The sequence below is a fragment of the Sciurus carolinensis genome, chromosome 17, assembly GCF_902686445.1.
Source record: "Sciurus carolinensis chromosome 17, mSciCar1.2, whole genome shotgun sequence".
Classification (NCBI taxonomy): Eukaryota; Metazoa; Chordata; class Mammalia; order Rodentia; family Sciuridae; genus Sciurus; species Sciurus carolinensis.
The window spans coordinates 1983968-2011033 of NC_062229.1; the positions used below are offsets into that span (position 1 = coordinate 1983968).

General features: G+C 68.4%; 1 protein-coding gene across 11 annotated transcripts in view; it reads right to left on the minus strand.

Annotated features, from left to right (window-relative positions):
- Positions 1-1397: 1397 nt before the first annotated feature.
- Pip5k1c (phosphatidylinositol-4-phosphate 5-kinase type 1 gamma) overlaps positions 1398-27066 on the minus strand; it is a 31987-nt gene continuing 6318 nt past the window's right edge. The window contains exons 2-19 of one of the 11 annotated variants that reach the window (XM_047530925.1): positions 19279-19310; positions 17869-17961; positions 16827-16957; positions 15959-16076; positions 14452-14604; positions 13375-13674; positions 12853-13058; positions 11861-11944; positions 11727-11775; positions 10338-10422; positions 9630-9791; positions 9046-9184; positions 8868-8900; positions 8466-8567; positions 7275-7398; positions 6288-6365; positions 4328-4411; positions 1398-4063 (exon numbers count right to left, since the gene is read on the minus strand). In XM_047530925.1, the coding sequence (XP_047386881.1) occupies positions 4061-4063; positions 4328-4411; positions 6288-6365; positions 7275-7398; positions 8466-8567; positions 8868-8900; positions 9046-9184; positions 9630-9791; positions 10338-10422; positions 11727-11775; positions 11861-11944; positions 12853-13058; positions 13375-13674; positions 14452-14604; positions 15959-16076; positions 16827-16957; positions 17869-17961; positions 19279-19310 (1976 nt within the window). In that variant the 3' untranslated portion in view covers positions 1398-4060. The other 10 variants (XM_047530921.1, XM_047530927.1, XM_047530922.1 and 7 more) reach the window with 10 other exon arrangements.

Sequence of the window (27066 nt, forward strand, 5' to 3'; positions counted from 1 at the left end):
GACCTGGGGAACTGTGGGCGGAGCCAAGACGAACCAGGAACGGAGCGAGGTCTTGGGAGGTGGGTCCAAGGGGGAAGTGGAGCCTGTTGGGCGGAGCCTAGGAGGTGGAACAGGAGAGGGCGTGGCCACAGGAGAAGGTGTGTCCGGGAGCACGGTTTCGGGAAGGCGGGGAACAGGGAAGACGGACAGTTGGAGTCCAGATTGCTCCAGAAGAACCGGAGGCAGCAAGTCTTAGATGCCGGTCTGCCACCGTGCTCCACCACCTGGCGGTGAACAGCTGTGCATTTCTCAGGTTAAGCTTCTTGAAAACTTGAATGACTTCCTGAAATGCCCATCAACCCATTTTATAGATGGGGAAACAGGTTTGGAGAGGGAAAGGCATTTAACACCCCTCCTCACCCCAGTGAGGTAGAGTGGAATTGGGATCTGTCGTTTGGATCCTGGGGAGAGATAAGCCCAGGACTAGCTCCTAGGTGGAGTTCCATGGGTCAGCGGGGAGTGTGGGACAGCAGGGGGCAGGTCTGGAGGCCCCAGCTCCCTCAGCCCATGGCTGCTGCCCACCAGCAGTCTGCCCACAGCTGGCCAGGGTGCCTGTTTGGAGGGCGCCGATACTTAGTGTTTTAAGCTAACTGTTCTTAAACGCCTATCTCCAGATACAACATGACAGGCCATAAATGCTGGCTGTGTGTGCTCTGCTCCTCCAAAGGAAACCCAGAAGCCACTCCTCTTGCTCCTGATAATGATCCTGCTGGCCATGGGGTGGAGGAAGTCAGGATGGCCTGACCTTGTTTTGAAGACACGTAGATGGGTTCCTGAGAGCCAGCCTTCTTGTTGTTTGCAGAACCAGCCTTACATATGGGGCAGACATTCTACCCCAAGCTGCCTCCTGTGCACTATATGCTATTACTGGAAGTAAGGAAGACAGCTAGAGACCCAAGTGTCCATCTCTTTCCAAGTCCATCATTCCCAGGGCTTGCTTACAGGCAGGGTCTGCCTTCAGTGCAGTTTCTAACTTAGAGAAATATTGTCCTCCTAAAGAGGTCCCTACTTCACTTCCTTGGATCAACTCTGGTAGGAATGAAGATTTTGGGGATGGGGTCTGTCCTTTGAGCTGGGACTCGTGAATGATGAGGGAAGGCTTTGAAATGTTTTCTGAGCTGAACTGTAGTGCAGAGGTCATACCCATTCAGGTATCTGGGTCTTACTGTGTTGCCCAGGCTGGCCTCAAACGCCTGGGCTCTAGTGATCCTCCTGCCTCTGCCTCGGGAGTCAGTGGGACAACAGGTGGGTCTTACTGTTGTTACAAATTTCACAAAGGTTTCTTTCCACTGCAGTTCAGCAGTCCTCCAACTCCCAACCAGATCACGGGAAACCAGAGTAGCAGGCAGAGGCAAGTCGATGTTTATACCCGATTTATTAGAGATCTCCTCAACGTAAAAAGAGGGGAAGTGGCCGGGTGGGGGGCCCGGGCTCATACAAGTGCTATCTGGGGCCAGCAGTGGTCGCACTGTCAGGGGTGCCCACCACTCTGGGTTGGAGGGACACGGCCTCCTCGTCAGTGCCGTGGGAAGCCATGCTCTGGATTGTCACACACCAGACCACAGGGGCTGAGGACGAGGAACCCCCGGTGATACTTAAGACACACAAGGTTTGCCGTCGTTTTGGAATTGGCTTGGCCATAATAATGAGATGGGGTGGGCACAGGGGACGCAGTTTTCTCCACCAGAGAAAAGGTGGGGGATGTTCATCCCGGGGTGGGACCGAGGGGCTGTGGCGAGAGTACCATGGCGTGGGACCCCATGGGGACAGGAGTATTGCACTGAGCCAGGTGCGGGGGGCGGGATGTGGTGGGATGGCTTAGGAGGGACACAGGCCGCAAGGGGACTCTGGGAGTTTCCACCTCGTCAGTCTCAGAGAAAATGCCTCTTGGTTTTTACAGTACAGTTTATACAGTTGTAATGTGGACACTGTCCACGGTCTGAGCAATAGCAGCCATCAGAGAGCCAGGCCGGGAGGGCAGTGGATCATGACAGTATTTACAGATTTCCACGGGAGGAGAGATGGCGGGCGAGCCCAGCGCCTTCCTTGTGGGGGTCTGAGGACGGCCAGGAGTTTGCCCGACATAAACAGATCTTTCCTCACCCCGATTCCCCACATCACAAGCAAACATGGTCTCTTGACAAGGTCAGGAGAACTTTGACATCTGCTTCACAGTCCCCAAAAGGCATAAAAAACACAACACAACGTGGGTCTCCAAGGGTTCTTTGTGACACTTAGCACAAAAACGTGACTGCTGTGGCGTCCACGAGATCCCGAGTCTCTCCTGCCATGGCCCCACCAGCATAGGCCGGCTGTGACCACCCAGGCCGGAGGGGCTACGCCGGCCACTCCCTGCCTTGCCAAGCCGCCCTGGACGGTTCTGGCTGCATGAGGGGTGGTGCCCACCGCTCCAGGCCACCTCTGCAGATTCGTGTTCCTGGTGCCAGGCCCCTGGGGACCCAGGTGCAGTGACAACACAGCTGTGCCTGCTGGTCATCCAGATGCTAGGTGCCCCTTCTGACCTCTGCCCTGTGTCCCCAAGGTGCCTGCTGGGTGTCTTTCCACAGAATGGGCAGGGACTGACCGGAGCCAGCAGACGGGGAAGTGTGTGAACAGCCAAGGCTTCTGCATCTAAACCGACGCTTCTTGGCCAGAGGGAGGGAGGGAGGGTGCTGGGGACCCCAGATGAGCTCCTCCTGATGGGCCTGAGCCCCTGCAGCAGCCCCCTGTGAGGTCATGAGGTCCCTTTCCTGGGCGAAGAGACTCCAGGGGCCTTCTAGGTGGAGGTGGGGAGATGGCTGGCCCCTGCCACTGCTGTGGGCTGGAGACCGGGAGGGCCTGAGTGGCCGATAGGGCGGCGTGAGGTGGCATGGGGCTTGATGGCCTTCCACGTTCCTGGGTGGACTGGTCCCTGTATGTCCTGCCCCACAAAGGCCAGAGTGGCTTTTGCCACAGGCCCACCTCTGCCTCCACCACTGAGGCCCTGCCACCCCAACACACCCCTCCAGTGGTCCTGCGGGGGACAGTGACGGCTCCAACCCACCCGTCCAGACACAGAAGGGTCTGGGGCCATGGTGGCTAGGAGCAGCTGTCACTGATGGAGGAGACAAGTGCAAGCATGCACGGCCATCCCTGAAAGAGGGAAGCCCCCGGCTGGGGTGGACGTGCCCTGACCCGCCGAGCAGGCCTGACTGCGGCCTGGCCCCTCACCGGGACTCCCGCTCTGGGACCTGTGGCCCGAGGCCTGGACGCCTTTCCTCCCAAAGCCGGACATTTGGCTTTGAAAGGGGTGTCTCCCCGGGGGGTCCTCTCCTCTGGCACAGTGTGCTAGGAAGGGACAGCTAGGTCCCCGGCCCCAGGCTCCACCAGGGCAGCTGTAGGGGACCCGAGTGCGAGGTCTGAATTGCAGCCTCTGACGTTGGCGCTGGGTGCCTGGTCTCCGCTGTCCCTCTTAGCGGCAGGAAACAGGTGCAAGGCCACTGCTGAGGATGCGCGTGATGCCGAGGAAGGGGTCCTGCTCCCAGGTGAGGAGGGGGCGGCCTCAGGACCCTCTGGACAGTGGCCCTTGCACTCTCAGCCATTAGTCTCCTCCACAGGCTGCCAGGCTGAGATGGGAGTGTGGGCTCTGCGGGCAGCTGGGCCAGGTCCCGGGTGGCGGAGGCCTGTCCCTGGCAGACAGGCGGGCGCGGTGGGCGAGGGCCGCAGAGTAGCGGGTGGAGTCTCTTCTCTTCCTGCTTTTTGTTTCTTTTTTGTTTTTTCCTAAAAAAGCGCACAGGTGCTTCCTTCTCTGTGCAAAGTAAATACTACACGATTTGACGCTCTGGAGGGTCACCGGCCCGTGGGTGCAGGTCGGTGGTGGACGCCAGGCCCCCATGGGGCAGGGAGGGGCTTGGCCATCAGCGTCCGGGGGAGGACGAAGGAGGATGAGGTTGGGCCAGGTCTCCGGGCTCCAGGCCTTGGGGGCAGACGACGCCTCTGGGGGCGGCGGGCGCTGGGCTCCAGGTTGGGGGCTGCATAGAGATTACTGCAAAAGTGGGGCGGCGGTGAAGGCGCGCTGTGGGCTGGGCCCGGACCCCAGCCCGTCCAAGGGCCACCTGTGCAGCCTGACCCCACCTGACCACACCTGGTGCCAGGAGCCAGCCTGGTGCGGTGCCCGCTGCGGGCCGACAGGCCGGTACTTACCCAGGCAGAGTGGCTGCCTGCACCCTCCCGCCCCGCCTGCTTCCCTGGCCGGCCGTCCTCTCAGCCTCTGGGCTGGGCCTGGGCCAGCGGCCGCCTGGCCACTTACTGTGTTGCTGCCGCCGTCGGGGGCGGGGTGCGCCTGCGCGCTATAGTGAAGCGGGGAATACACCCAGCTCCTCTCGTCCGTGGGCTGCAGGTGGCGGGTGCGCGTGCAGGAGGGGCGCAGAAGAAGAGCAGGGTGCGAGGAGGCGCGAGACAGGCGGCGAGGAAGAAGAAACAGGAGAAAATAAAAGAGGCGGGCCCCGGGCCAACAGGGTGAGGCCCTTGCCCTCTCTGACGGCGCTTCTGCCCCACCGCGGCCCTGGGCACAGAGCGCAGACAGCAGGAAGCGGTGCAAGGCGGCAGGGGACAGCAGGGAGTGCCAGGTGCGGCTGGCCTGTCCTCCAGGAGGCTTCTCCAGCCTCCCACCCACTGCCACAGGCACCAGGGAGCAGGTCCCCAGGGCATCCTCATGGACGGTCCCGGGTGGTGTGGGCGCCCGACCTATCTCTGGACCGTCCAGAGGCCTGTCGGGACCTGGACAGTGGCAGCACCTAGGAGGCTGGTGGTCCCAGGCCCAGGGGCGCCTTTCCAGGGCCCGGCGAGCCAGGCCCAACTGCACCTGTCCCAGCTATGTCTGGGGAGGGGTCTGGAGGAGGGAGATGCCCATCCCTGTCCCTCCTGGGTCTGCTCCCTGCTTGAGAAGCCTTCTGGCCCCCAGGGGCTCTTGGGCCTCCTCTTCTTCCTCCGGCCTCCCTGGGCAGACTCCCAGGCCGGAACACACGCCCACCCTGTCCCTCAGCTGGGCCCCACAGGGCTGCCCTTGGGCTGCACAGGCCAGCAGCAAGCTGTCCTTGCTCCCTGCCCCAGCACTCTGGTGCTGCCCCACTCTGCCCCTGGGGCATCCACCACTCCGGGCCTTGCCAGGCACCCTCCACCAAGAAAGCCCCCGCACCTCTGCCCACTCATTTCCAGTTGCTGCCAGATCCGTTCCCACGTGAGCTGCCCAGGCTGCTGGGCACTGTGGGCAGCAAGCCCTACACGACGGCCTGGCCGGGGGCGCAGGAGCCCTCCGGCCTCAGGGGAATTCGAGTGGCAACACAAAGGCCGGGGAGCTGGCACAGGGACCCACACAGTGGTCACGGTAGGAGCTGGCCACAGAGCCCACGGCCCTACCAGCACCCGCTGGGGTTCTGCCACAGGGGGATGGGGGAGGGGCTCCACCTAAGTCCCAAAGGCGGCAGCCCCTGGGGCCTGCAGGCCACGCTGCTCCTGGGACAGGGACGCTGAGAACTGGACGCTCCAGGAAAGGCAGCACAGCCAGCCTCCTGTCCTCCAGAGACGGGGGCCCACAGCTGACTCGGGGTGTGACGTCCCCGGCACGCCTGCTGGCTCGGCTGCACCCCAGGACTGGAGAGCAGGGCAAGTGCCCAGAGGGCTCCGCCTGGAGAGCAGACGCTCTCGCTTGGGGTCTGCACCTGCGGCCGTGAGGGGCCGTGCAGCCCGCTGGGCCGGGGGCCGTGGGGCGGGCAGTCTCGCCAAGAGCGCGCAGTGGAGGCTGGGGCCTGACAGCCTCGAGCTGTGGCGGGCCTCTGGGGCGCGCTGGCCTCTGCACCTCTGAGATGGCACACGGGGGCCGGCTGCCGCCTCGGTGGGTCTGCCCTGGCTGGCCCTGACCGGTGAGGCTGGGTGGTGACAGGTTTCCACCCACCACGTGCCAGGAGGGCTAGGGTGGGGTGGCAGCAGGCTGGGGTTGAAGTGGACCCTGCTGCCACCTGTAGGACAGGCCCAGGGACGGGTGGTCCTCTTTAGTGCCCGCCTTGATCTGGGACTAAGTAACACTGTCAAGAGCCACGCAGCTCAGTGCCCTGTGGGACAAGCCTGGCTGGCTCAACCCCTTGTCACTTTCCTAAGTCCTGAGGAAAAAAGGCCGCTGGGCACCGTGTTTCTGGCCAGGGACCTGCAGCTCCCCGCTGCCCAAAGGTGGGCGAGGCCCCTCTCCCCAGGGGCTGGCTGCGGTCACTTACAGTCCCCGAGGGGCTCGGCGTCACGGCCCGCAGTCGGCGATGGCGGGGGGAGTAAATCCAGTACCTCCCATCGGTGAACTGCTCGGGCCGTTGGCCGGGGCGGAGGAGGAAGAGAGGACAGGTGAGGCGGGGCCGCAGGCCAGGCGGGCGGAGGGGCGGGGCAAGCAGCGGCCAAAGCGGGAGGCGGGCCCTGTGGGCAGCACGCCGCCCCGGAGGACCCCAGCAGGCCAGGACACGCACGGACCAGCCCGCGTCCTTTTCCAGGGCCATGGGGGATTCTCGGGCCCTAGCAGGCGCAGCACAGAGGTAAGGCAGGCGTGCTAGCGAGGAAGCCGGCTCCCGGGTGACGGTCCCCCAGCGGATGGGAGAGGTGCGGTGGGGGTCTCTGGCCCTTCCTGTTGCAGCTGGGGCCATCTGACCCCAAGTGGGGCTAGAGCCAGCGACCCCAGAACCCAGGACCTGGGGGGTCTGGACTGCAGCCCCGCTACCTGTGTCCACCTGTGGGGGTGGGGGCAACCCCTGGCTTGGGGAGGGAAGTTTCAGCTTCCCAGGGCAGGCAGCCCGGCCCCTGGCCCTGGAGGGCCGCACAGGGCTCTCCTGCCTCCCCAGAGTCCACCTGGCCTAGCCCACCACCCAGAGGAAAAGGCTCGGGGCTGCCCTGGCTGCCCAGCGAAGTTGAGAGTCCAAGGAGGCCAGAGATCACCGCGCAGCTGGGGGAGGGGGACGAGGCCAGCAGGGCCTGGGGTCAGCCCAGAGCCATGGAGCCGAGCCTGGGCGGGGCCGCCCCCGGAAGGTGAGGCAGGAAGGGAGGCAGACGTGGACGTGACCGCAGCAGTGTGTAGCAGGACAGTGCCCGTGAAGGAGGGCACCGAGTGTGCCGGGCGAGGTGCACAGTGCCGTGTGCACTTCAGAGTGTGAGAGCGCGTACACACGGGCGTGTGCAGTGAGGGACGCCAGGAGCTGGGGCTGCGCCTACAGGGCACTTACGAAGTAGATATCTGTGGCGGGCGTGTCCTCCTCGTCCGAGGCCTGGCTCGCGGGCTCCGAGGCCTGGCTGGCAGTTTCCACCTCCACGGTGGTGGCAGATGCACCGGTCAAGGAGGTCTCCACCCTGGGGACACGGGCGGCCCTGGGTCGCACCCGCACTCCTGGCCCTAAGCCAGGTCCTCCCGCTCCCTCCCTGACCTCAGGAGCAAAAGGCCCTGGCGACCGACACTGCCGGCACTTCCGTCTCCCGTGGGCAGCACAAGATGCCCAGCGATGCTGCTGAGCCTGGTGATCTGCTGGCCAGGAGTCACCCCTGGCCACCCTGGGAGTTCACATGCCCTCTCTGAGCCTCAGTCTCTCTCCCCGCAGGGCAGGGACCGCTGTCTCCTCTTGCCACATGCCAGGCCCAGGCAGGAGCCCCGGTGAGTCGGCCCACAGTGCGGTGGTGCCACTGCCGCCCCCAGTCACAGATGGGAGACAGCAAGGCCGTGCCCACTGAGGCTCCATGACTGGGCATCTGTGTTGGGAGCCACAGCGCCAAGAACTCTCTGTGTCTGCGGTGAGGATGTCCCTGCAACCACACACGCCAGGTTCAGGAACCCACCAGGGCTGAGTGGCAGAGACTCGCGTGTGAGCAAACCTGGGTGTGGACGCACCCAGGAGCCCGCGCTGCTGTAGCGCCGGCAAAGCCAAGGCAGGAGGAGGCCGGCCTCAGCAACCCCGCAAGGCCTGTCTCGAGACGGAACAGCAAGGCCAGGCGGCTGGGGCAGAGCTGTCCAGCAAGGGAGGCTCTGGGCGCCGTCCCAGCCCTGCCCCAGGCGACTAAAACCAAGACCCTCAATAAATGAAGAAACAAACGCCAATAAGAGGGAAACAAAGAGCCTCAGCTCCTCAGATATTCAGAGGCTCTCATCCAGGGCACTCTGGGTGCGTGGAACCCGAGGCCAGACTGCTCGCTGGTGGGTCCTGGTCCTGCATGGTGCCAAGCAGTTTCCCTGGCCTCCACCACTGCAGGCCAGGGCACCACAGGCACCCTTGGGCATCGCCGAGGGTACCCTGGGGGGACAGTCATGCGACTGAGTGTCTCATCCAAGAAGAAATTAAAATTAAAATAAAGTCACTCTCCTTAAACCAGTAAGAAAACAAACGCCAGGCCACTGGCCCCTCCTCCCGCGGGAGGCCTGCACTCACCCTGTGTCCTCCTCCTTGGGGACCATCACCTCCACGCTGCACGTGGGCTCTGCCTGCACCGTGACCTGCAGGTCCTCTTCCACGTGTGGTTCCTGCTGGGGCCTGCAGGCAATGGGGAGCTGAGGCAGGCCCCCCACCCAGGAGCACCCCTGTCACTCCAGGTCCAGGGACCCAAGAGCTGGCCCATGGGGAGTCCCGACTTGAGCCTGGCTCCTCTCTGACCCTGGTGCCCAGCAGGGCCCTTGGCACAGCAGGTGTGGGGCACAGCAGTCCCTGCTCCTGTGGAGGATCAGCACACTGGCAGCAGGTGTGAGCACTCAATCTCTGCGCCAAGACCAGAGGGCAAAGATCGCTGGCGTCGGAGGGGGTAGCTGGGGCACCACGGAGGGGCTGGGGTCTCACCGGCCATCCTGTCCGGAGGACTGCGTGCGCCGCCTGCGGAGAGAGCGCAGCAGGTGAAGGGAGCCTAAGTCCCGCCCAGGAGAGCCCAGGATGGAGACCACAGCGCAGCCCGCCAGCCCGCCGGATGCTCCTCCCACCAGCCCACTGCCCCGCCCCCACGGCGACAAGCCCCTCCCACCTGTACCGAGGCTGCTCCGAGGACTCCGAGGGGGACCGCTCGGGGATGGAGAGGGAGGTGGACGACAGGGTTGTGGCGATGGAGGCGGTGGTGGCCTCCTCAAATGAGGGTGGCGTGCAGGGCAGGAGGTCGGGCCGGCCTGCATGGAGGGGCGTTAGACACCTCAAGGAGCTGCTGCCACACCCCTGCGGCCATGAGGCCACACGTCCCGCCCGACCTCCGACCTCCGACCTCCCACCTCCCGTCCCGCCCTGGCCCGTGGAGGCAAGTGTGCTGAATACGCCCGCAGGAGGCAGGAGGCAGGAGGCGGGAGGCAGGCGGCGGCAGCGGGGCCCTGGGCCTCCCTCGCGCCTGCGCACACCAGCGCGGTCCTGCCTGGAACCCTTGGGGTGGGGGCCGCGGGGAGGACCCTCCGGAGTATCAGGCGCCGACCCATGCAGTGCTTTCTCCGGCAACATCCCTGGTCCCTTCCGGTGACAGGGACCCGTCTTCTGCGCTCCGTGCTCCATGCGGCTCTTGCTCCCAGGCCCCCCGACCCCCAGCATGGGCTGGCTGAACTGAGGCCCTGCTCCCCTGGCAGTCACCTTCGTCCTCCAGCGTGGGGTAGCTGCGGGCGCCCCGCAGGTCGTACTGGGCATCCTCGCGCTCGCTGGGGATCTGGCTGGCGGAGAAGGCAGCAGTGGGCCCCAGGGGCTTGGCGGCCAGCAAGGCACCTCGGCCCTTCTTGGACGGTGAGGACTTCAGGGCTGCGAGGGAGGGCGGGCATCTGTGCTGGGAGCCCCGCTGCGCAGCGCCCTCCAGGTCCACCCGGTATGCATCAGCTGCCCACGCCACACCACTGTCCTGCCCCTGTCTGCCTGTCCCTCCAGGTCAGGGAAGGGTCACCACAGGTGCCAGGGAGGCTGGGTACCTCCTGCTTGACCCCACTCTGCTTCCCTCGCACTCCTGGGGACCCAGTACCAGGTTTGTCCCCTGGGGTGGGGGCCAGAAAGAGCAGAAGCAGCTTCTGCGATCAACCTAGTGATAGCAGGACTTTACGGCAGCCCCCACCGTCAGGTGGACTCCACGGGCCTCGGGGGCGCTGCAACTCAGCTCTCCACCCTTGCCCGCTGTGTGACCTAGGTGGGTTTCTCAGCCTCTCTGGGTCAGTGACCTGGACAGCAGCAACACAGTTAAGGGACTCAGCCCCTGTGCTCTGGGCCTTGGATTCCCTGTCCCCCTACCCAGCCCAGTGCTCTGCCTTCTTTTCTCCTCTGGAGTCCCTCCTACCCAGCAGGGCTCAGGCAACTCACAGGAATTCTTCCGAAAGACTGTATTGCTCATGAACTTGAAAAAGCGTTCTGCATAGAAGCTGGGGCGGTGGACGGACACCGTGTCCTGTAAGGGAAGGGGCGCCCAAGGGGTTAGGGTTTGGGTGAGCTGCTGTGGACACTCCCTGTGAGGGCAGCCCTGGACAGGCGCCACGTTGGGGCAGAGGCGCCTTCTGCTTAAATGGTGCTGTGGCTTCTAGAGAGGGGACGTGGGACAGGCAGCAGCAGCTCCCGCTGGACACCGGGTGGCAGGGAACGGGAAGGAAGTCTTCCCGCTACGGACACCTGCGTCTTCGCTTTGTGCACCAGGGCGCGAGTGAACATCCAGGAAACCAGCAGACCTACGACAGGCACGGGCGGAGCTCCGCCTGCAGCCGGCTCTGCCCGTAGGCTTTCCTGGCAGACCTCCTCGCACGGGGTCTCTGGCCACTCTCGTGACCAGCAGCAGATGGCACAGCTCCTTGGTTCTGGGCAGACGGGGGGTCCCGGCCCCAGGCGGCCACGGCCAGAGCAAGGTGGTAGATTTCCAGCAGGCAGGGAGCCTGCGCCCTACAGCAGAGGCCCTGCCTCCACCCGGCCACAGCACCATTCTCAAACTCGGGGGTCTGAGGAGTCTAGGTTGGACAGGGGCCATCCTGCGGCCTGCAGGGTGACAAGCAGCACCCCTGCCTCCACCCACCCGGGCCAGCAGCTCCCCAGTCAAGGCCAGGATCCCCGAGGTGTGATGCGACCTGGCCTCCCAGCCTCCCTGGCTGAGCTGTGGCATGGGGTCACATCCTGGCCCCCGGCACGACCAGCGCTGTGACACCTGCCCCTCGCAGCCCCGTCCCTTCCTCTGGTTGCAGTGAGGATGTGGTCCACCCGGACCTGGTACAAGGACAGTGCCAGGGGTGTGGAGCAGCAGCAGAGGGGAGGCTTGACCTGCCATGGGCAGGGGGCCCAGCTGGACGAGGCTCACGGAAACCCTAGGGTCTCCTGCCACCTTGACCTTCTTGGTACACATTCTGGAGGCTTCTGCTGCCTGCGCAGGCTATGGCCACGCTGGTCAGAACTGGCCCGTGTCGGGGCTGTGGAAGGAGAGCCCACCACCCAGCCAAGACCGTGGTGGGCCTCAGTCCTCAGAGGAGACTGGAGCGGCGCCCGAGGGGCAGACCGGGGGGCCCAGGCCCGGGCGTGTGGTCCTCGTAGTCTTCGCATTAAGGGAATCTGGCCACCTCACCCACGGTGCTCACGGGTGGCCGCACGCCTCACAGGTGGACACTGACTTACAGATCAGCTGTCCCAAGGAGCCCTTCCCGCTCAGCCTGAGCCCAGGGTCCCTCCCCGGGGCTCCGCCCCTGCCTGGGCCTGGGGGACGGGCAGAGCACGCACCCCGTCGTGCACCAGGGCCTTCCAGGTGTGCTCCAGCTTCTTGATGAACCTGCGGGACAGGGGCCGTGGGTCAGCGCCCGGCCAGGCCCAGGCCCGGGCCGCCCAGGCGCCCAGGGCCCCGCGGGCGGGCGCACCTGTAGGACTGCAGGATGTCGATGATGCCCACGTGCAGCAGCAGCCGCTCCCCGCGGCCGTTCACGGCCGGGATGCCGCCCATCCTGCGGGGAGGGGCGCAGTCAGGGGGGCCACCCGCTTCGGGGGGCAGCTAGGGTCCCGGCACCCAGCCTGTGGCCACTGGGTGACCCGAGTCCTGCCCCTCCTCCAGGCCGGGGCTGCCCGGGGCCCAGCCGGCACAGGCTGGCACCCGCACCCGCACCCGCGTTAGTCACAGGCGGCCACGCCCACGCCCACGCGGTGCAGTTAGTGAGGTCCTGCGGGCGAGCTGTCCCAGAGCCACCGTTAGCCAGGCCCCAGGCCGACCCAGGCTGTCGCGCACACCAGGCAGGGCTGAGCTCACCTGCTCCCTGCTGGCCCCGAGGACCCTACGGATGCCAAGACCACCGTCTCAGGGCACGGCCGTGCCAGGCCCGCGCCCCCTACGCCACGGGGCCCCTCCACTGGAGGGCTGTTCCTCCAATGCCCTGGTACAGCCGGGGACCTAGGGCATCTGCGCCCGCCAGGGGGGCACCCTGGTCCTGGCCCCAGCCCTCTCCTGAGCAGGAAGTGGGCACCAGTGTCCTCCAGGGCCCCAGGGCGGACCCGGGCACACGTGGCCACTCTGGCTGGCCTCCCGTGGTCAGGCAAAGTCCCAGGTGCTGCTGGGACGAGGCTCCCCCCGACGCGGTCACAGACTGGTCTACCTCGCTCCTGGGGTGGCGTCTGGGACGTGTGCAGCCACCCTCGCGTGCAGAGACGGAGGCAGGGCGGCTGCGCGGCACCTGCAGGGCCTGGCACGCCCTCCAGGGGGCACCCGGCCCACCCACTACCGGGCCCGAGCGTCACCTCCCTCAGGGCGGGGGGCGGGCGCCACGTTCCATGGCACTGGGAGGCGTCTGGGGACGCTCTGCCCACGTGCGGTGCCACGGTCACCCTCCCGTGAGGGGCGCGGGGAGGACCGGCCACCTACGTGTCGTCGGTCTCGATGGCCTCGCCGCGGGCGGCCCCGCCCTGGATGGACTCCATGGCGGTGGAGTAGAGCGCCTTCTGGCCCACGGGCCGCTTCTCGCCCGAGGCGCTCTGTGCGCCCTGGGCCTGCCGCTCGCGCTCGTGCTGGTCGATGTTGTGCACGCCCAGCAGCAGGCTGTAGTCCATGATCTTGAAGCTCTCCAGCACCTGGGGACGGCGCGCGGCACGTGGCTGGCCCCGCCTGTGCCCGCCCTGGAGGGTGCCCGGGGCCCAGGTGGCAGCCTGCCCGTGGCCCAGGGCGAGCGCCCCCCCTACGGAGCAGGGTCGCCGACAGGTCGAGGGCCAGGCTGCATCTGAGGGGGCCCGGGAGTCAGCGAGGCCACGGCCTCCGTGAGGCCGCCAGGACTGGGCAGGGCCCTGCTCTCCACTGGCAGCAGCGCGGGCTCCCCAGGGGCCTCGCCTGCCTGGTGGGGGGCCCACTGCCCGACACGGGGCCCGGGCTCTGCGGGGACGGGCGCCTCACCAGGCAGTCGCGCTGCAGCGTCTTGACCAGGGCGCTGAAGGTGTCGGCGTCCAGCAGCAGCCCCTCAGGCATGTCCTGCATGAAGTCCAGGTCCTTGTAGGTGGGCGCGCTCTTCTCCTTCTCCTTCCTGCTGGCCCGCCGCTTGTGCGTGGAGCCCTTGAGGTCGAACTTGAGGTGCATCTTGACCACGCGCGGCAGCACGTTGTTCATGACCACCACGCGGATGTTCTTGCCGCCCGACTGCACGCAGTACAGCCCGTAGAACTTGGGCAGCAGCGTCCGCGGGTTCTGGTTCAGGTTCTATGGGGCGAGGGCGGCCTCAGAACCACGTGGCCTGCCGCCTCCCGCTGCCCCGCCTCCCGCCTCGGGGCCAGGTCTGCGGCCCACCGCCTCCCGCTGCCCCGCCTCCCACCTCGGGGCCAGGTCTGCGGCCCACCGCCTCCCGCTGCCCCCGCCTCCCGCCTCGGGGCCAGGTCTGCGGCCCACCGCCTCCCGCTGCCCCCGCCTCCCGCCTCGGGGCCAGGTCTGCGGCCCACCGCCTCCCGCTGCCCCCGCCTCCCGCCTCGGGGCCGGGTCTGCGGCCCGGTGCCTCCCGCTGCCCCACCTCCCACCTCGGGGCCAGGTCTGCGCCCACCACCTCCCGCTGCCCGCATCTTCCCAGGCCTGGCTCAGGAGGTAAAGTCCTCTGGTCCTTTATAGACCACGCCGCGGCCCCGCGAGGGAGCCCAGGCTCCGCCCTCGGCGTACAGCAGGGACACTGAGTCGCAGACCCCGGTTCCCTCCCGGCTCCGCAGGGGAGGGGCCGCCAGCCTGCAGCCAGCAGTGGGGCTCTGCTCCCACCCGTCCTCCCCGGGGCCCAGAGGTGGACAGAGCCCACCCGCGCCCACCCAAGCAGCCGGTCTGCTGTGAGGCACCAGCTGGCGGCCCGTCCCCGCCCCCCGCCTGAGTCACCACCGCTCAGCCCTGGGGGTCGCCCAGCGACGCTGCTGCCCGGGCACAGGACTCGTGGGGTCGGGCGGGGCTGCCAGTGTCCCCCCTCCCCTGGCCAGGCGCCACCGGGGCACGCGGCAGGCGCACCATGTAGTAGCCGGGCAGCAGCTTCTGCAGGAACTCGGCCTCCTTGTGCATGACGGTCTTGATGATGAACTCGTCGTCGCTGGTGACGTAGAACAGGGAGCCGCTGGCCCCCGGGTTGGACAGCTCGATGAGCGGCTCGTTGCACAGCGAGTACTGGAAGACAGGGCAGCGCCGGCCTCGCCGAAACCGCCGGCGGCCCGGGACGCGCGCCTCGCGGCGAGGGAGGCGGCTGAGGGGCAGGGGCTGAGACCCGTTCCCGGGTGCCCCTATGGCTGGGGGGTCATCGGCGCTGCCCGAGGGGGCGCGAGCGGAAGCTGGCGTGGGCTTCGGGGAGGGCTGAAACGGGGACAGAGGGCTGGCACAGCTGCTGTCCTCTCCTACCTACCTCCCCGCTGGGACGCTGAGGTGAGAGCTGCAGCCCCAGCAGCCACAATGGGCCACGAGGCAACTCTGGGACGGAAGCTGTACCACAGCAGGAGCCGTGTGGCCCGTCCCTCCCTGCACCCCACGGACGCTTGCTGCACCTTCCTGTCCTCGGTCCACCTTCCCCACACACAGGGGAGGGTGTGGAGGGCTGGGAGAGGCTTTGGCCATCTGTCTGTCCTCTCCTCACCCACAGCTACGAGCCACAAAAACCCCCGGAAAGCAGAGGCCACACTGGGCCCAGGGCCCCCAGTGCAGGCCCCGTAGCCTCCCCTGGACAGAGGCGGGCGAGGAAGGGCCCTCCCAGCCGCCTGGCGCTGAGGGAACTTGCTTCTACCGAGTGCCAGCAGAGCCTCGGTGCCCCCGTCTCCGTCTGTGCTGGCCCCTGGCGACAGGGGAGCTGGAGCCCCTCCACAGCCCGACACCCCGGCCTCCGGGACCAGGCTCCGCAGCTGGGTTCTCCGCACCGCACTCCTGAGCTTGCAGGGGCGCTGGGCGGAGTCCAGGGGAGGGGAAGGCTGGTGGGCGGGGCGGTGGGCGGGGCACAGGACGGGCTGCCGGGCCACCTGACCACTGCCCAGAGCCCAGAGCCCAGTGGAAGGCTGGCCCCATGTGCTGCAGGGGGCCGTGGAGCCGTGGGATGGACCTGGGGACCCTGGTCTCTCTCGGCCTCTGCTCCCTGACCAGAGGGAGGCCAGCGGCTGTGTGGGCCACGCGCCCCACGTGGCCTCAGCAGGTCCAGGGCAGCAGTGCCCGCGGGCCACACGGCAGCCCCTCAGCCAGACCCCGGGAGCGCAGGGGAGGACTGCAGAGGGCCACCCGATGGCCAGCCAATGGCCAGCCACAGGCTCTGCCACGGGTGGGACCCAGCGGGGCGCCGGAGCAGGGTGGGCGGTGGGAACGAGCCACCCAGGCCCTCTGCCTTCTGCCCGCCGCCCGAGTCCGTGGCCTGCGACCCTGCGGCCAGCTGACGAGGCGCAGGCATGGCCACGAGACCGGGCCGCCAGGCGGGCCGAGGAGCGCACGCTCCCGGGGGTGGACTCGGGGCCCTGACCCCACTGCCCCAAGGCTGCCGCTCACTCACCAAGTAGTCGTCGGGCCGGATCCCGAAGAGCTCCCGGAAGTAGCGGAAGGCGACGGGCGCGTAGGTCTTGAACCGGAAGTCCTGGAAGTGGTGGGCGGGGGTGAGGTTGCTGCCTTCGCTGTGGAGGAGGACGCGGGGCTCCATGAGGACGGCGGCTCCTGGGTGCCTCCCCCTGGTCCCAGCGCCCAGTCCCACCCGTCCACAGGGCTCCTGCTGGGACAGAGGCACTGTGGCCAGTCCCGGGCGTTCCCGGCAGCCCCGCCCCTCCTCTCATTAGCCACAGAGCCCACCACGTTCCTGAGTATGTGGCTGCTAGGGTAAGACGACACTGCCCACCCTCTCTTGCAGCGAGGCATGGCCACGTGACTCTACTCGGCCAATGAGACATGAGGGGAACACACTATTTACTGGTGGACCCTTTTCCTCTCATCCCTCCTGCTGCCGGAATGCAGACGTGATGGCAGGAGCTTGGGCAGCCACCAAGGGACTGCTGGTTACAGAAGCCACACATGGAGGATGACAAAGCACAGTAACTAGAAGGAACCAACACCACGAACCCACCTGACCAGCCCCAGGGATTGCCTATGGGTATCTTTAGGTGAGAGAGAAACAAGCTTCCACCTTTTCTTGGATCTTTTTGTGGTGCTGGGAATGGACCCAGGGCCTCAGGTGAGCCAGGCAAGGGCTCCACCCGAGCCACCCCTGACCACTGCTTCTCCTCTCTTAGAATCGGTCTAGACCAGTGACCCAGCACAGCCAGTGCTGACTCCTGGAGGGCTGGGACTCAGAGCCCTGGATGCCAGGAGAGGCCTGCTGCTGTCCTTGGGGGGGGGGGCTGCACCGCGTGCAGGAGAGTCCAGCCGCCCACCTGGGGAAGAAGATGCTCTCCACCACGTAGAAGTCCTGCATGAGCACGTCGCGCTCCGGCTTGGAGCTGAGGTTGCCCACAGTGTAGCCGATGCCCAGCTGGATGGCCCCCTTCAGGGTGGACGAGGTGGTCTGCAGGGACACAGGCATCAGGCCCCGGTAGGGGCTTCTGGCCACAGCCCGAGCCCGGGACGCTCCATGGCTCAGCCTGCGGCCAGCCCCTGGCACAACTGCCCCCCAGCGTGGGGTCCATCCAGCCACGGCCCTGCAGGGGAGGGGACCAGCCTCGCAGCCAGCAGGGCCCGGCCCGGCTCCACAGCCCCAGAGTCTGTTTCTGGCTGGGTCCTGGAAGCCCCAGTGCCCGAGCCCCAGCTGCCCTGCCCCGCAGGGCTCAGTCCACTGCCAGGAGGTCCTGTTGCTTTTACAGTGCTGGATGGGGATGGGGCCCGTGTGGCGGGGCAGGTGCTGACCACTGCCCCCCAGCGGTACGCCCAGCCCACCCTCCCCGCTCTCCTGCAGTGCTGGGACTTGAACCAGCGGGCTCCACCACGGAGCCGGCTCAGGCCTGTGATTCTGAAACAGGGTCTTGGAAGCTGCCGAGGCTGGCCTCTGGCCTGCCATCCTCCTCCTGACCCAGCCTCCCAAGTCGCTGGGATGGCAGCATGAGCCACTGCGCTCACGGGGGCGGCTTCTGGGGCGTGGTCCACAGTGAGGCGGCTGCACCATCTGCAGACCTGGGCTCTGCCACCTGTCCTCTGGGGCTCCGTGACGGCAGGGGCAGCACTGCCCGCAGGCCTGGGTCCCCTGGGCCACCCGTGCCAGCCCAAGGCACGCCCCTCCCTGCTGCTCACCCGCACTCCAAGCCCAGGGCAGCCCTGGCACAGACCTGGCGCCCCGACTGGTCCCAGCGCTCCCGTCCTGGGGCCCGCAGGTCACCCGACAGGACCGCGCACAGGACCCTGCCCGAGCCTCCAGCCTTCAGGCCACAGTCCACGCCTGACCCCATGCCCCGAGCCGCCCGCCGCCGAGGGCAGAAAGGGAACCTTCTTATAGGTGGTCTCTCCAGACGCGTCCACGCCGCGATGACCCAACTTCTTCCCGTGGCCAGGGCCGGGCTGTCCCATCGTTGACAGGGCCTGGGACGAAGAAACAGGAGGAGTCGAGAGGACCAGGAGCCTGGGCCCTGGGAACCTGGGAGAGGGCCAGTGGCGGCACCTGCGGGGCCCTGCCCAGGCCAGCTGGGGCCTGGGGAGGTGGTGGGCCGCAGGCAGGGCAGGCGGCTGTCCGGGCCAGTGTCCAGCACAGACAGCCACAGCGCTCACTCCAGAGAGCTGCCAGGCCAGGCAGCCCACCCTCGTGGGCTGGGAGAGGGCCCTGGGCCACACTGCCCGGCCTCCACCGTGCAGGCCAGGAGCTGCCCCGTCATGACGGCTGCTGTCCGGGGGCAGTGCCTCTTGAGAAGGCCCTGGGTGGGGAGTGGACCAGGCTGCTGCAGGCTGGAGGACAGGTGGCGTGAGCTACGGACCCCTTGGGGACCCCAGAGAGGCCTGAGACACAGCCGGCCGGATGATGGGCAGAGCTGGGTCCTGGCCCCTCTGGCCGCCACTGACCTTGGACCAGCACCCACCCTGGCCACTCAGGGAGCCCAGCTGACTTGGGCCTCAGGACCTGGGCCTCGACCCGGCAAGCAGCAGCGCACGCCCCCTGCTGGCCACCAGGGGGCGCTGTGGGACGGATACCCAGTCCCCGGGCGCTGGGGCTGCAGCGAGACACTCCTCCCTAGTGGCCCCCGTCCTGAGGTGCCCAGGGCTGCACCCAGGTGGACACACAGCTGTGGTCCCTGCCAGGTGGAAAAGCCCTTCCCGCTCTCCTGGGTTTGCTGGAGGCAGGGGGCTCACGCGGCTGGCCACGCAGGCTGCTCCCCAGTGGTCCGGGCCTCCCGCCCCTCACAGCCGCCCAGGAGCTCCGCTCCCGCTGGACACTGACCCGCACCAACCCCCCCACGTGCCGCCACCAGGCTAGGACAGGCAGCGTGGATGAAGGGGGCTGGATGGACGATGGCTGTGGCCCAGGAACCCTGGGGAGACTCCCAGAGGGACGAGGGGTTGGCAGGTGGGGGGAGCACTGCCCGCCTGGGGAGGACTCCGAGGACTGGCAGCACCTGGACCCGAGCTCCCAGCTCAGGTGGACCCAAGGCCCTGTCACGGCCCCCGCCCAGCCTGGCAGCCCCGCCTGGCCAGCTGCGGGGACACGGTCCTCCCCTCGCCTGTTCCTGACCCCGGGACACCTATCGACCCCGCGGTAAAATGTGACCCAACTCCTGGCTGCGGGGCACACGGGGCTCGCTCTGCCCACCAACCCTCAATGGCACTTGGGTCCAGAGAGGGGCAGCAAGCTGTCCCAGGACCCACAGCAGCCGGCCCCCCTGTCCTCCCGCCCCTCTGGAGACTCACCTCTGACGGGGCCGACTTCTTCTGGGTCAGGCCTGAGGGGAGAAGGACACGGTTCAGCCTGCAGAGGCCCCCCCGTCCCGCACGGTCGCCAGGACCCCTCCCCGGACGCCCCACACGGTCGCCAGGACCCCTCCCCGGACGTCCCACACGGTCACCAGGAGCCCTCCCCGGACGTCCCGCACGGTCGCCAGGAGCCCAGGTGCCCCGCTGGTTACCCGCCATCACCACCCGCAGCCTCCAGCAGCCCTGAGCAGCCCAGCGCTCACGGCCTGGGTGGCACTGGGGAGAGGGGTGGGCCCGGGGCGCCCGCCACCACCGCCCTGGCCGGGGCCCCAGAGCAGCGAGAGGTGGCAGAGGCCGGGAGACCGCAGGCCTCGGGGCTGCCCCAGGACCCAGGAGTGGGCCGGACGCGGCTCTGGGTGTGGGGGGCCCGGGGTCAAACCCCACCCGCCAGGCCCAGCGTCACAGGGAAGCCAATGACGGGAGACAGGAGCACCGTCCCTGCCAGGCAGGGCCGGCAGCAGCTGGGGACTGTGGTCAGTGGGAACTGGCCAGCACCCCGGGCTGAGCACCCATGGCCCTCTGCCCTGTGGGGACAGGTGGGCACAGGAGGGGCCAGGGGACTCCAGCTCTGCCCGGCTCCTGGCAGCCCCTGGCCCGAGGGCCTGACGGATGAGAGGCGCTTCCGAGGAGGTGACACCGGCTAGCTCTGCGCCTCAGGGAGGGGCCTCGGGCAGGAGAGGCCACTGGTGCCAACCACGGGCAGCGTCCTGCCAGAGCCAGGGTGGAGGTGGCCATCGTCCTGGGCACCAGCAGGGTGCTGCAGCGCCGTGGGTGGACCCAGGGCCTGGCGTGTGCAGGCGCCACCCAAGCCCAGCCCAGCCTGGCCTCTCCTGAGGACGTGGGAGTGGGCTCCTCACTCGCCTTCAGAGACGAGAAGACTGGGGGTCAGGGGGGCCAGGGCGTCCGACAGGGTCCCAAGTGGGCACGGCCCCTCCCAGGTGCCACGGGGGACCAAGCACATGCTCGCCCCACTGAGGTGACAACGAATCTGAGGAGGCGGCTGGACCCAGGTGCCACGCCGCCTGCCCGCCCAGGAGCTGCAGGCGCCAGGAGTGGCTTGGCCCAGGCCCTCCCTGCTCTGGGTGGGGCTGCGAGGACGGAGCCGTCCAGCCTGAGGGGGCAGGGGCAGCGCCGGCGAGGAGGCCCCCCTCTAAAGCAGGCCGGGAGGGACTGGCCCTCCCAGGGTCGCTGGAGGAGGAGAGGCCCGGGGCTGCAGGCGGCCAGGGCCGCCCTGCTGGTCCTCATGGGTGGGCCTGGCCCCGCAGAGCCTCCGGCTCCGGCACGCGCGGGTCCCCGGCCAGTCGGTGCACAGAGACCCACCCAGCGCAGTGTGCACGGTCTGAGGGGGACACTGGGGGCAGAGCTGGCTGCACCCAGGGCTCCTGAGTGCCTGTCCCCAGGGAGCCCCGGGACCTGACCGTCTGGGAGCGGGCTCTGAGGCTGACCCGCGGGCTGAGGCTGTGCGGTGGCATGGGCCTGGCCCCCCAGGATGACCGTCCCCACGGGGAAGCGACGGGTGCCACGAGAAGGCGGAGCAGGGACGGTGACGCTCGGCCACCAAGGAGCAGGCGCGAAGCCTCCGCCAGACCCTGGGAGGGACCTGGGCAGGTCCCGGCTCCAGCAGCACCGTGGGGCCAGCCTTCTGGGCTCCGGAACCAAGAGAACGAGCTTCCGCTGTCCTGAGCCCCAGGCTGCGGTCAGCTGGCCCAGCGGCCCCGGGAGCCCACTCCTGCCTGGGCACCTCCCTGGCACCCCGGGCACTGTCAGGCAGGCCAGAGCCAGGAGTGGGGCCACTCGGGCCGGCTGGAGGAGAGGGAGCCGGCAGGCCCCGCGGGGGGCGCGTCCTGGGCGCAGAGTCCAGGCTGGGGGCCTGGGCGGGAGCTCGGCCCACGAGGGCACCCCCAGGGCAGGCCAGCAGTCGCTGCCTCCTGAGCTGCTGGCCCTGCTCTGGCCCCTGCGCGGCACGCCCAGGAAGGCAGGGCAGGAGCGCCGAGGGCCTGGGCAGGCGCCGGTGAGTGGCCGCCATCCCGAGGGGCTCCACCCAGCCTGAGTCGGCACCGACGCGCTCGAGGAAATGAAGTTCTAAAAATAGCCGTAGGGGAAGCAGAGGCGGCTGTGCCGGGTGCCCACCTCGGGGCTGTGCTGTGGGTGGCCACCCGGCGGCCAGGGCCTGGGTGAGCCCCAGTCCCCTTCCTCCCGGCTCCCACCAGGGTCCAGCGGGGACCCCTGCCACCCCCACTCTGTGTCCTTGGGTCCAGCAGGAGACATCCCGCACTCCAGGGGGACGGGCCTGCCCCTCCCACGGGCCCAGAGCTGACGGGCCTGCAGCGTGAGCCCTCCCGCCTCAGCGTTCCTGACCCTCCCGGGCACCCACTGCCTGGCCCTGGCCCTGGCCCTCGTCCCTGCCAGTCCCTCTGTTCATGCTCTGCCCTCGCCAGCAGCCTGACCCACCGCCCCTTCCTGGTCCCCTGGCTGGGTGTGGCCCCATCTGTGTTTGCTGATGGACTGACGGACACATGTCCCTTCCTCTTGGCACAACGGGCCTCAGCTGAACTGGGGCCACCACAGCCCCCGGGGCTGCGGTGCTGCCGAGTCAGCAGGGCCAGGGTGAGTTGGGCAGGTGGACCGGAGTCCAGATGGGTGGAGGGGCCGGGCCCGAGGGAAGGCAGAGGCGGGAGCAGAGCTAGGCGGCGCGCGCGGGAGGCACAGCAGCGGGCTGGGCCCTGGGCGCCTGCTGACCCGGGTCGCTGGGCGCTGTGGGGGGCTGACCCCTGGGCCACGGGTCCCCAGGGCCCTGCTGCGGGGAGGGTGTTCCAATCGCGCGGCAGGGATGCGCCGACATGGAGCGGCTGCGAGGTGGGCAAGGGAGCAGAAGGGGACGCCCTGCCGCCCGGGGCCAGCGCTCGGCCAGCCTCACTCCAGCGCTGCCCTCTGCCCCGAAGGACCCTGTGCCTCGGGCACGGCCGCGGCTCTGCTCCGCCACCCCCGCCACCTCTGCTCCAGCCCCAGGCTCCTCCCTGCCTCCGCAGGCCAGGCCGTCCTTCCCCGGGCCTCTGGGCAGCTGCGCCCTCTGCCTGGAGCCCCGGCAGGCCTGCCTCCCTGCTCACAGACGGGCTCCGGAGTCCGGCAGAGAGGCCTCACGTCCCCGCCTCCCACGGCCCGCTCTCGCCGGCGGCCTCCATCCTGGCGCACAGCGGTGGCAGCCCAGCGGGCTCTGCCCCTGGCCCCGCGGTTCAGCGCGAGTCCTGGAGATGGCGCCACCACGGCCTGCTGGCCTGGCACTGCGGCCCCCAGTCCAGTCACGGCCGGCCTGATCGCCTCTTCTCACCGTGGCCACTTTGGAAATACCTGGGCTTCCCAGAGCCCCGGGTGAGACCTCCAGATCCAGAGCAGCCCTAAGCGCAGGAGGCACCCCGGGTACAAAGCCAGGCGGGGCACGGCCCCGGGCCGAGGTCTCCCAGCACACAGAAGGCCCAGGTGCCACCCGGGAGCACGCGCCGCGCTGAGGAGCAGTCAAGGAACCGCGGGAGGGCGGGGACGCAGCCCTCCTGCAGGAGCTGGTCTAGGCGCCCGAGGTCCAGCCCCCAGCACCACCCACAAAACTGGCCACAGCTAAGAGGAAAGGGCGGGGGAGGCGGAGCGTCCACCCCGGGTGAGCGCCCACGAGGCTCTGCGGTGGAGGCGCTGGCCGGACAGTAAGAGGAGCAGGAGGAGTGAGGACGGGGAAGCAGGAGACGGGCCCCGGAGGCCCACGGAGCCCACTGACCAGGCATCGCCACGGAAGGAAGTGGAGAAGGTGGCCTGAAGTGGCACAGGGGACACGCCGAGGCTGTGCCACGGTGCCAGGAGGACCAGGGCAGGCAGCCGCCTGGCACCCACACCTGCCGTGTCCACGCTGGCCCGGCTGGCGTCACTCTAGCTGGCTTTTATCTGTCCAGTTGGGACGGTCCTCTCCAATCAGTGAGGACCCGTCAGATTCCCCAGGCTTGAGGGGCACCAAGACCCCAGCAGCTGCTGTCCCCACCTGGGGACACTGAGCAGGACGGGGTCTGATTTCTGCTGCCTCTTGGACTCTGGCCTCCGGGGGCAGCTGACTCCTGGAACACGGTAAGGACGGCGCGCCCGCCGCTGCCCGTGCTGTGAAGGAGGGCGGGGGCGCCTGGGGAGGCATCGGCACACCGCTGGAGTGAGGGCACGGTAAAGCCAGACGGGCAGGTGCCCCAGGCGGTGCCCACGTCCAGCGCGTGGACGCGTCGTGTTCTGAGTCCCCTAAGAGTCCTTCCCCAGGTGACGCTGCCCTCCCACCTCCACGCCAGGCGCTCCCCACGCTCTGCAGCGCTGTGGGGACTCGTTCTGCCCCAGGAGACCGGACACCACCTGGCTGGGGCCCTGGTGCCCGCCGCTGCCTCTGAGAGGGGCATTCCTGCCTCAGGCCTCTGCCCGATGCTCACCATGGTGGCCACACTGGCCGCGGCAGCCGCCCCGCGCCACTTGTTTCCTCGTGGCGGGTGCGGCACCATCTGGGGTGGCTCCGTTTCGCGTCTTGCTCTTTCCCACGAGACCAGAGACTTGGGATGCCCTGCTGTGGCTATGCCCCCACAACCCGGCCCCATGCCAGGCACACAGTAGGAGCGCACTGACGGCAGGCGAGGGGACCCAGGCAGACGCCTGGGACGGAGCGGAGGGGAAGGGTGAGGCGGGCAGTCTGCAGCCAGGGAGCGCGGGGTCTTCCCAGGAGGTGGGCTGGCACCTGCTCAGGCGCACAGTGGGTCCACCACCAAGATGGCTGCTTGGGGCCTGAGGGATCCTGGACACGGCTGGACACTCAGGACTGGGCGCATGGGACACTGCACACAGAGGAGGCCTCTGGACCCTAGAACGGCTGCTCCTGGTGTTGCTGGGTCTGGCAAGCGGTGGACGCCTGCCCGCTGCCCCCACATCACAGAGGGAGCCCAGCGTCCAGATGGACCAGGCCCACGTGCTCCCACATGTTGGCCTCGAGGTCCCGCTGTCCCTGGCCACCTGTCCCCCTCCCTAGGCGGGGCTCCTCGAGGAAGAAGCCTCAGCCAAAGGCCAGCTCAGCCTGGATGTGGCTCCCTCCTGGCTACACGCAGGGGCTCCGGCCCACTGCTCCTGCTCTGCTGCTGGGCCTGGGGAGCAGTGGCCCCCAGGGCTCCCCACATCACTGTGACGCCTGGCTGCCTGCACCCCGCCCACTGCTGCCCACCGTGCAGGGGCCCAGGCACCTCCCAACTCCAAGCCCCCCTCAAGGCTTCGCGCCTGCAGAGCCCAGGCCCCTGCCCCGCCGTCTTCTCTGGGTCCTCGGCCATCCCAGCTCCCTCCTGGTCTGGGCCGTGGGGCCTGCAGTCCACCTCCTCTGCTGGCCACCTGTGGGGCTGCCCTCCCACACCTGGGAGCTCCCGGAGGCCGGGCTGGGGCTGCTACGGACGTCTGTGGGACCAGGCTCTGCAGCGCCCAGGCTGCCCTGCCTGTCCTGGCCCGTCCCCACCCAGGGGAGGCCCCAAGGACACAGGCTGGGCACTCTGGAGCTGCGGCTCTGCCTGCGGCCACCGGGCCACCAAGTGGCTGAACTTCTCCCTCCAGGCCTCGGTGTCCTCAAGAGGAAGAGGGCCAGCCCGGGGACTGCGGCGAGGTCGTCAGGAGCAGAGGGACAGAGACGCAGCCCCCGGCACCCCAGCCAGGCCTGGGCGGAAGCAGCGCCTGCCACCCCCGCTGCCCAGGGTGGCCTCCGGCGCTCGGCCAATCAGACGAGGCAGAAGGGACGCTGTCAGCGAGTGCCCCCCACCTAGAGGTCGAGGCCACCTGAGCTGCCCAACGCCAGCAGGCGGGGCCCACAACTGAAGCACAGCCACCGGCCAGCCAGCCGCGGAACCGGGCAGAGCCTCTCGACTGGGCAGCGGTGACCAACCTGCCCTGCAAACATGCCCGGAAAGGGGCCACCATTAGCTCAGCGGTCACACGGGCACCTGGCCGGGTTCCGCCTCTGTCCGCCGCTCGCTGCGTAGGACCCGTGGGAGCCTGGCCACCCGCGTCCTGCGGAGCACCTGGCTCAGGAACCCACCATGTGGCCAGCCCTGGCTGAGCAGGGACGACACAGGAGGGACGGCAAAGTGGGCAGAGGACCCCGCCCGGTCCTCCCCATCGGCGGCCAGCCGGCTCCGGGCAGGACGGCGTCCTCCGCAAGCAGTGTGGGGGCTGGGTCTCCACCTGCCGGGCAGCAGACTGGCCCTCACCACGGGCATAGGACAAGCTCGGGATCCAGCAGGACCCGGTGACGCTGGGGGACGGGTCTCCCAGGAGAGCCGCTGGCCTCCAGGCTGCACCGCGGAGCCACGCGGCGACAGGCAGGAGAGGCCGCGAGTGAAGGAAGGAGGCCGGGTCCCCCGGGGCGGCTGCAGTGGGGGCTCCGACCCAAAGCCAGCAGCCCACGGGGGAGCCCCGCCAGCACTGGCCACCCGGAGGCTGTCAGGCACAGGAGGCGCCCTGGGAGGGCAGTGCCTGGGCATCACTGCGGCAAGCGGGGGCCTGCAGGGGGCTCCTGGCAGGCGTGAGGCAGCTTCCTGGGTGCCCCTCAGACGCCGTGCTCCTCCAGCGCCTGGAGAGGCCCAGCAGGACGGGCGTGCAGGTGGCCGGACGCCGTGACGGGGACGAGGCCGGGGCGGCCATGCCTCCCTGTGCCTCAGCTGCCCTCCCGGGAACAGAGGCAGAAGGACCACGGCGGTGGCCTGGGACGGGGGAGCGTGGGGGACGGTCACGGGACAGCCGGGGTCGCACCTCCCTCCCGTCCCCCGTGCAGGACGGATGGACAGACGTGTCTCCCTGCCCAGGCACCCCGACGCCGCGGGACTGCTTTCTGAAGCCTCATGGTCAACGGAGAGCAAAGGAAGACTCTGGGGCCTTGGGGGACCTGTACATTCCCAGCCTGGCCTCTCCACCCAAGCCCAGGCGGGAGGCTCAGGCCCAGGAAAGGCACAACTGAACGGGGTCCCCGGTCCTGGCACATGGCCACCCTCGTGCCCTCTGTCCTCGGCAGGGCAGAGGCAGGTGCCCCTCGAGTAGGCCGTGGGATGGGGCACTCCCAGCAGTCCTCACTGGGGCTCAGCGGCCGTCCAGCAGTGCCTGGCAGGCAGAAGGCCACCAGGCTCCTGAGCAGCATGGTGGCCACAGGGACGGCCCGCAGAGCCCCAGGGAGCCGGCAGCCTGTTCCCAGGTGACCTGAGCAGGTCCCCAGAGAGCTCACTGCCTCACCCCGAGCCTGGACAGTGCCCGGTGTGGACAGGCTGAGTGTGTCCCCAGGGTCCATGCACCCCCGTCAGCAGTGGGGCCTGGGGCTGCGGCTCAGGGGTGGAGCTCCGTGCGCCCCGCTTCCGTCCCCAGCGCGGAGAAGGAGCTCGAGACGGAAGAGGTGCGGCCTGCAGGGGCAGGGACTAGTCTGGGAGCCCCCTTCACAGGGGCCAGTGTCGTTCCCGCGGGGACGAGCCAGCTCCCCAGAGGCGACCCAGAGCCTCTCAGGAGGCTGAGGCAGGAGGATCACAAACTCTAGGCCAGCCTCAGCAGCTCAGTGAGGCCCTGTCTCTAAATAAAAAAGGGCTGGGATGTGGCCCGGGGAGAGGCGTCCCTGTGCTCAATCTCCAGCGCACACACAAAATCCTGGCTTGGCCCCAGACCCTCAGGCTCCGCCCCACCCTGCGGTCCCTCCCTCTG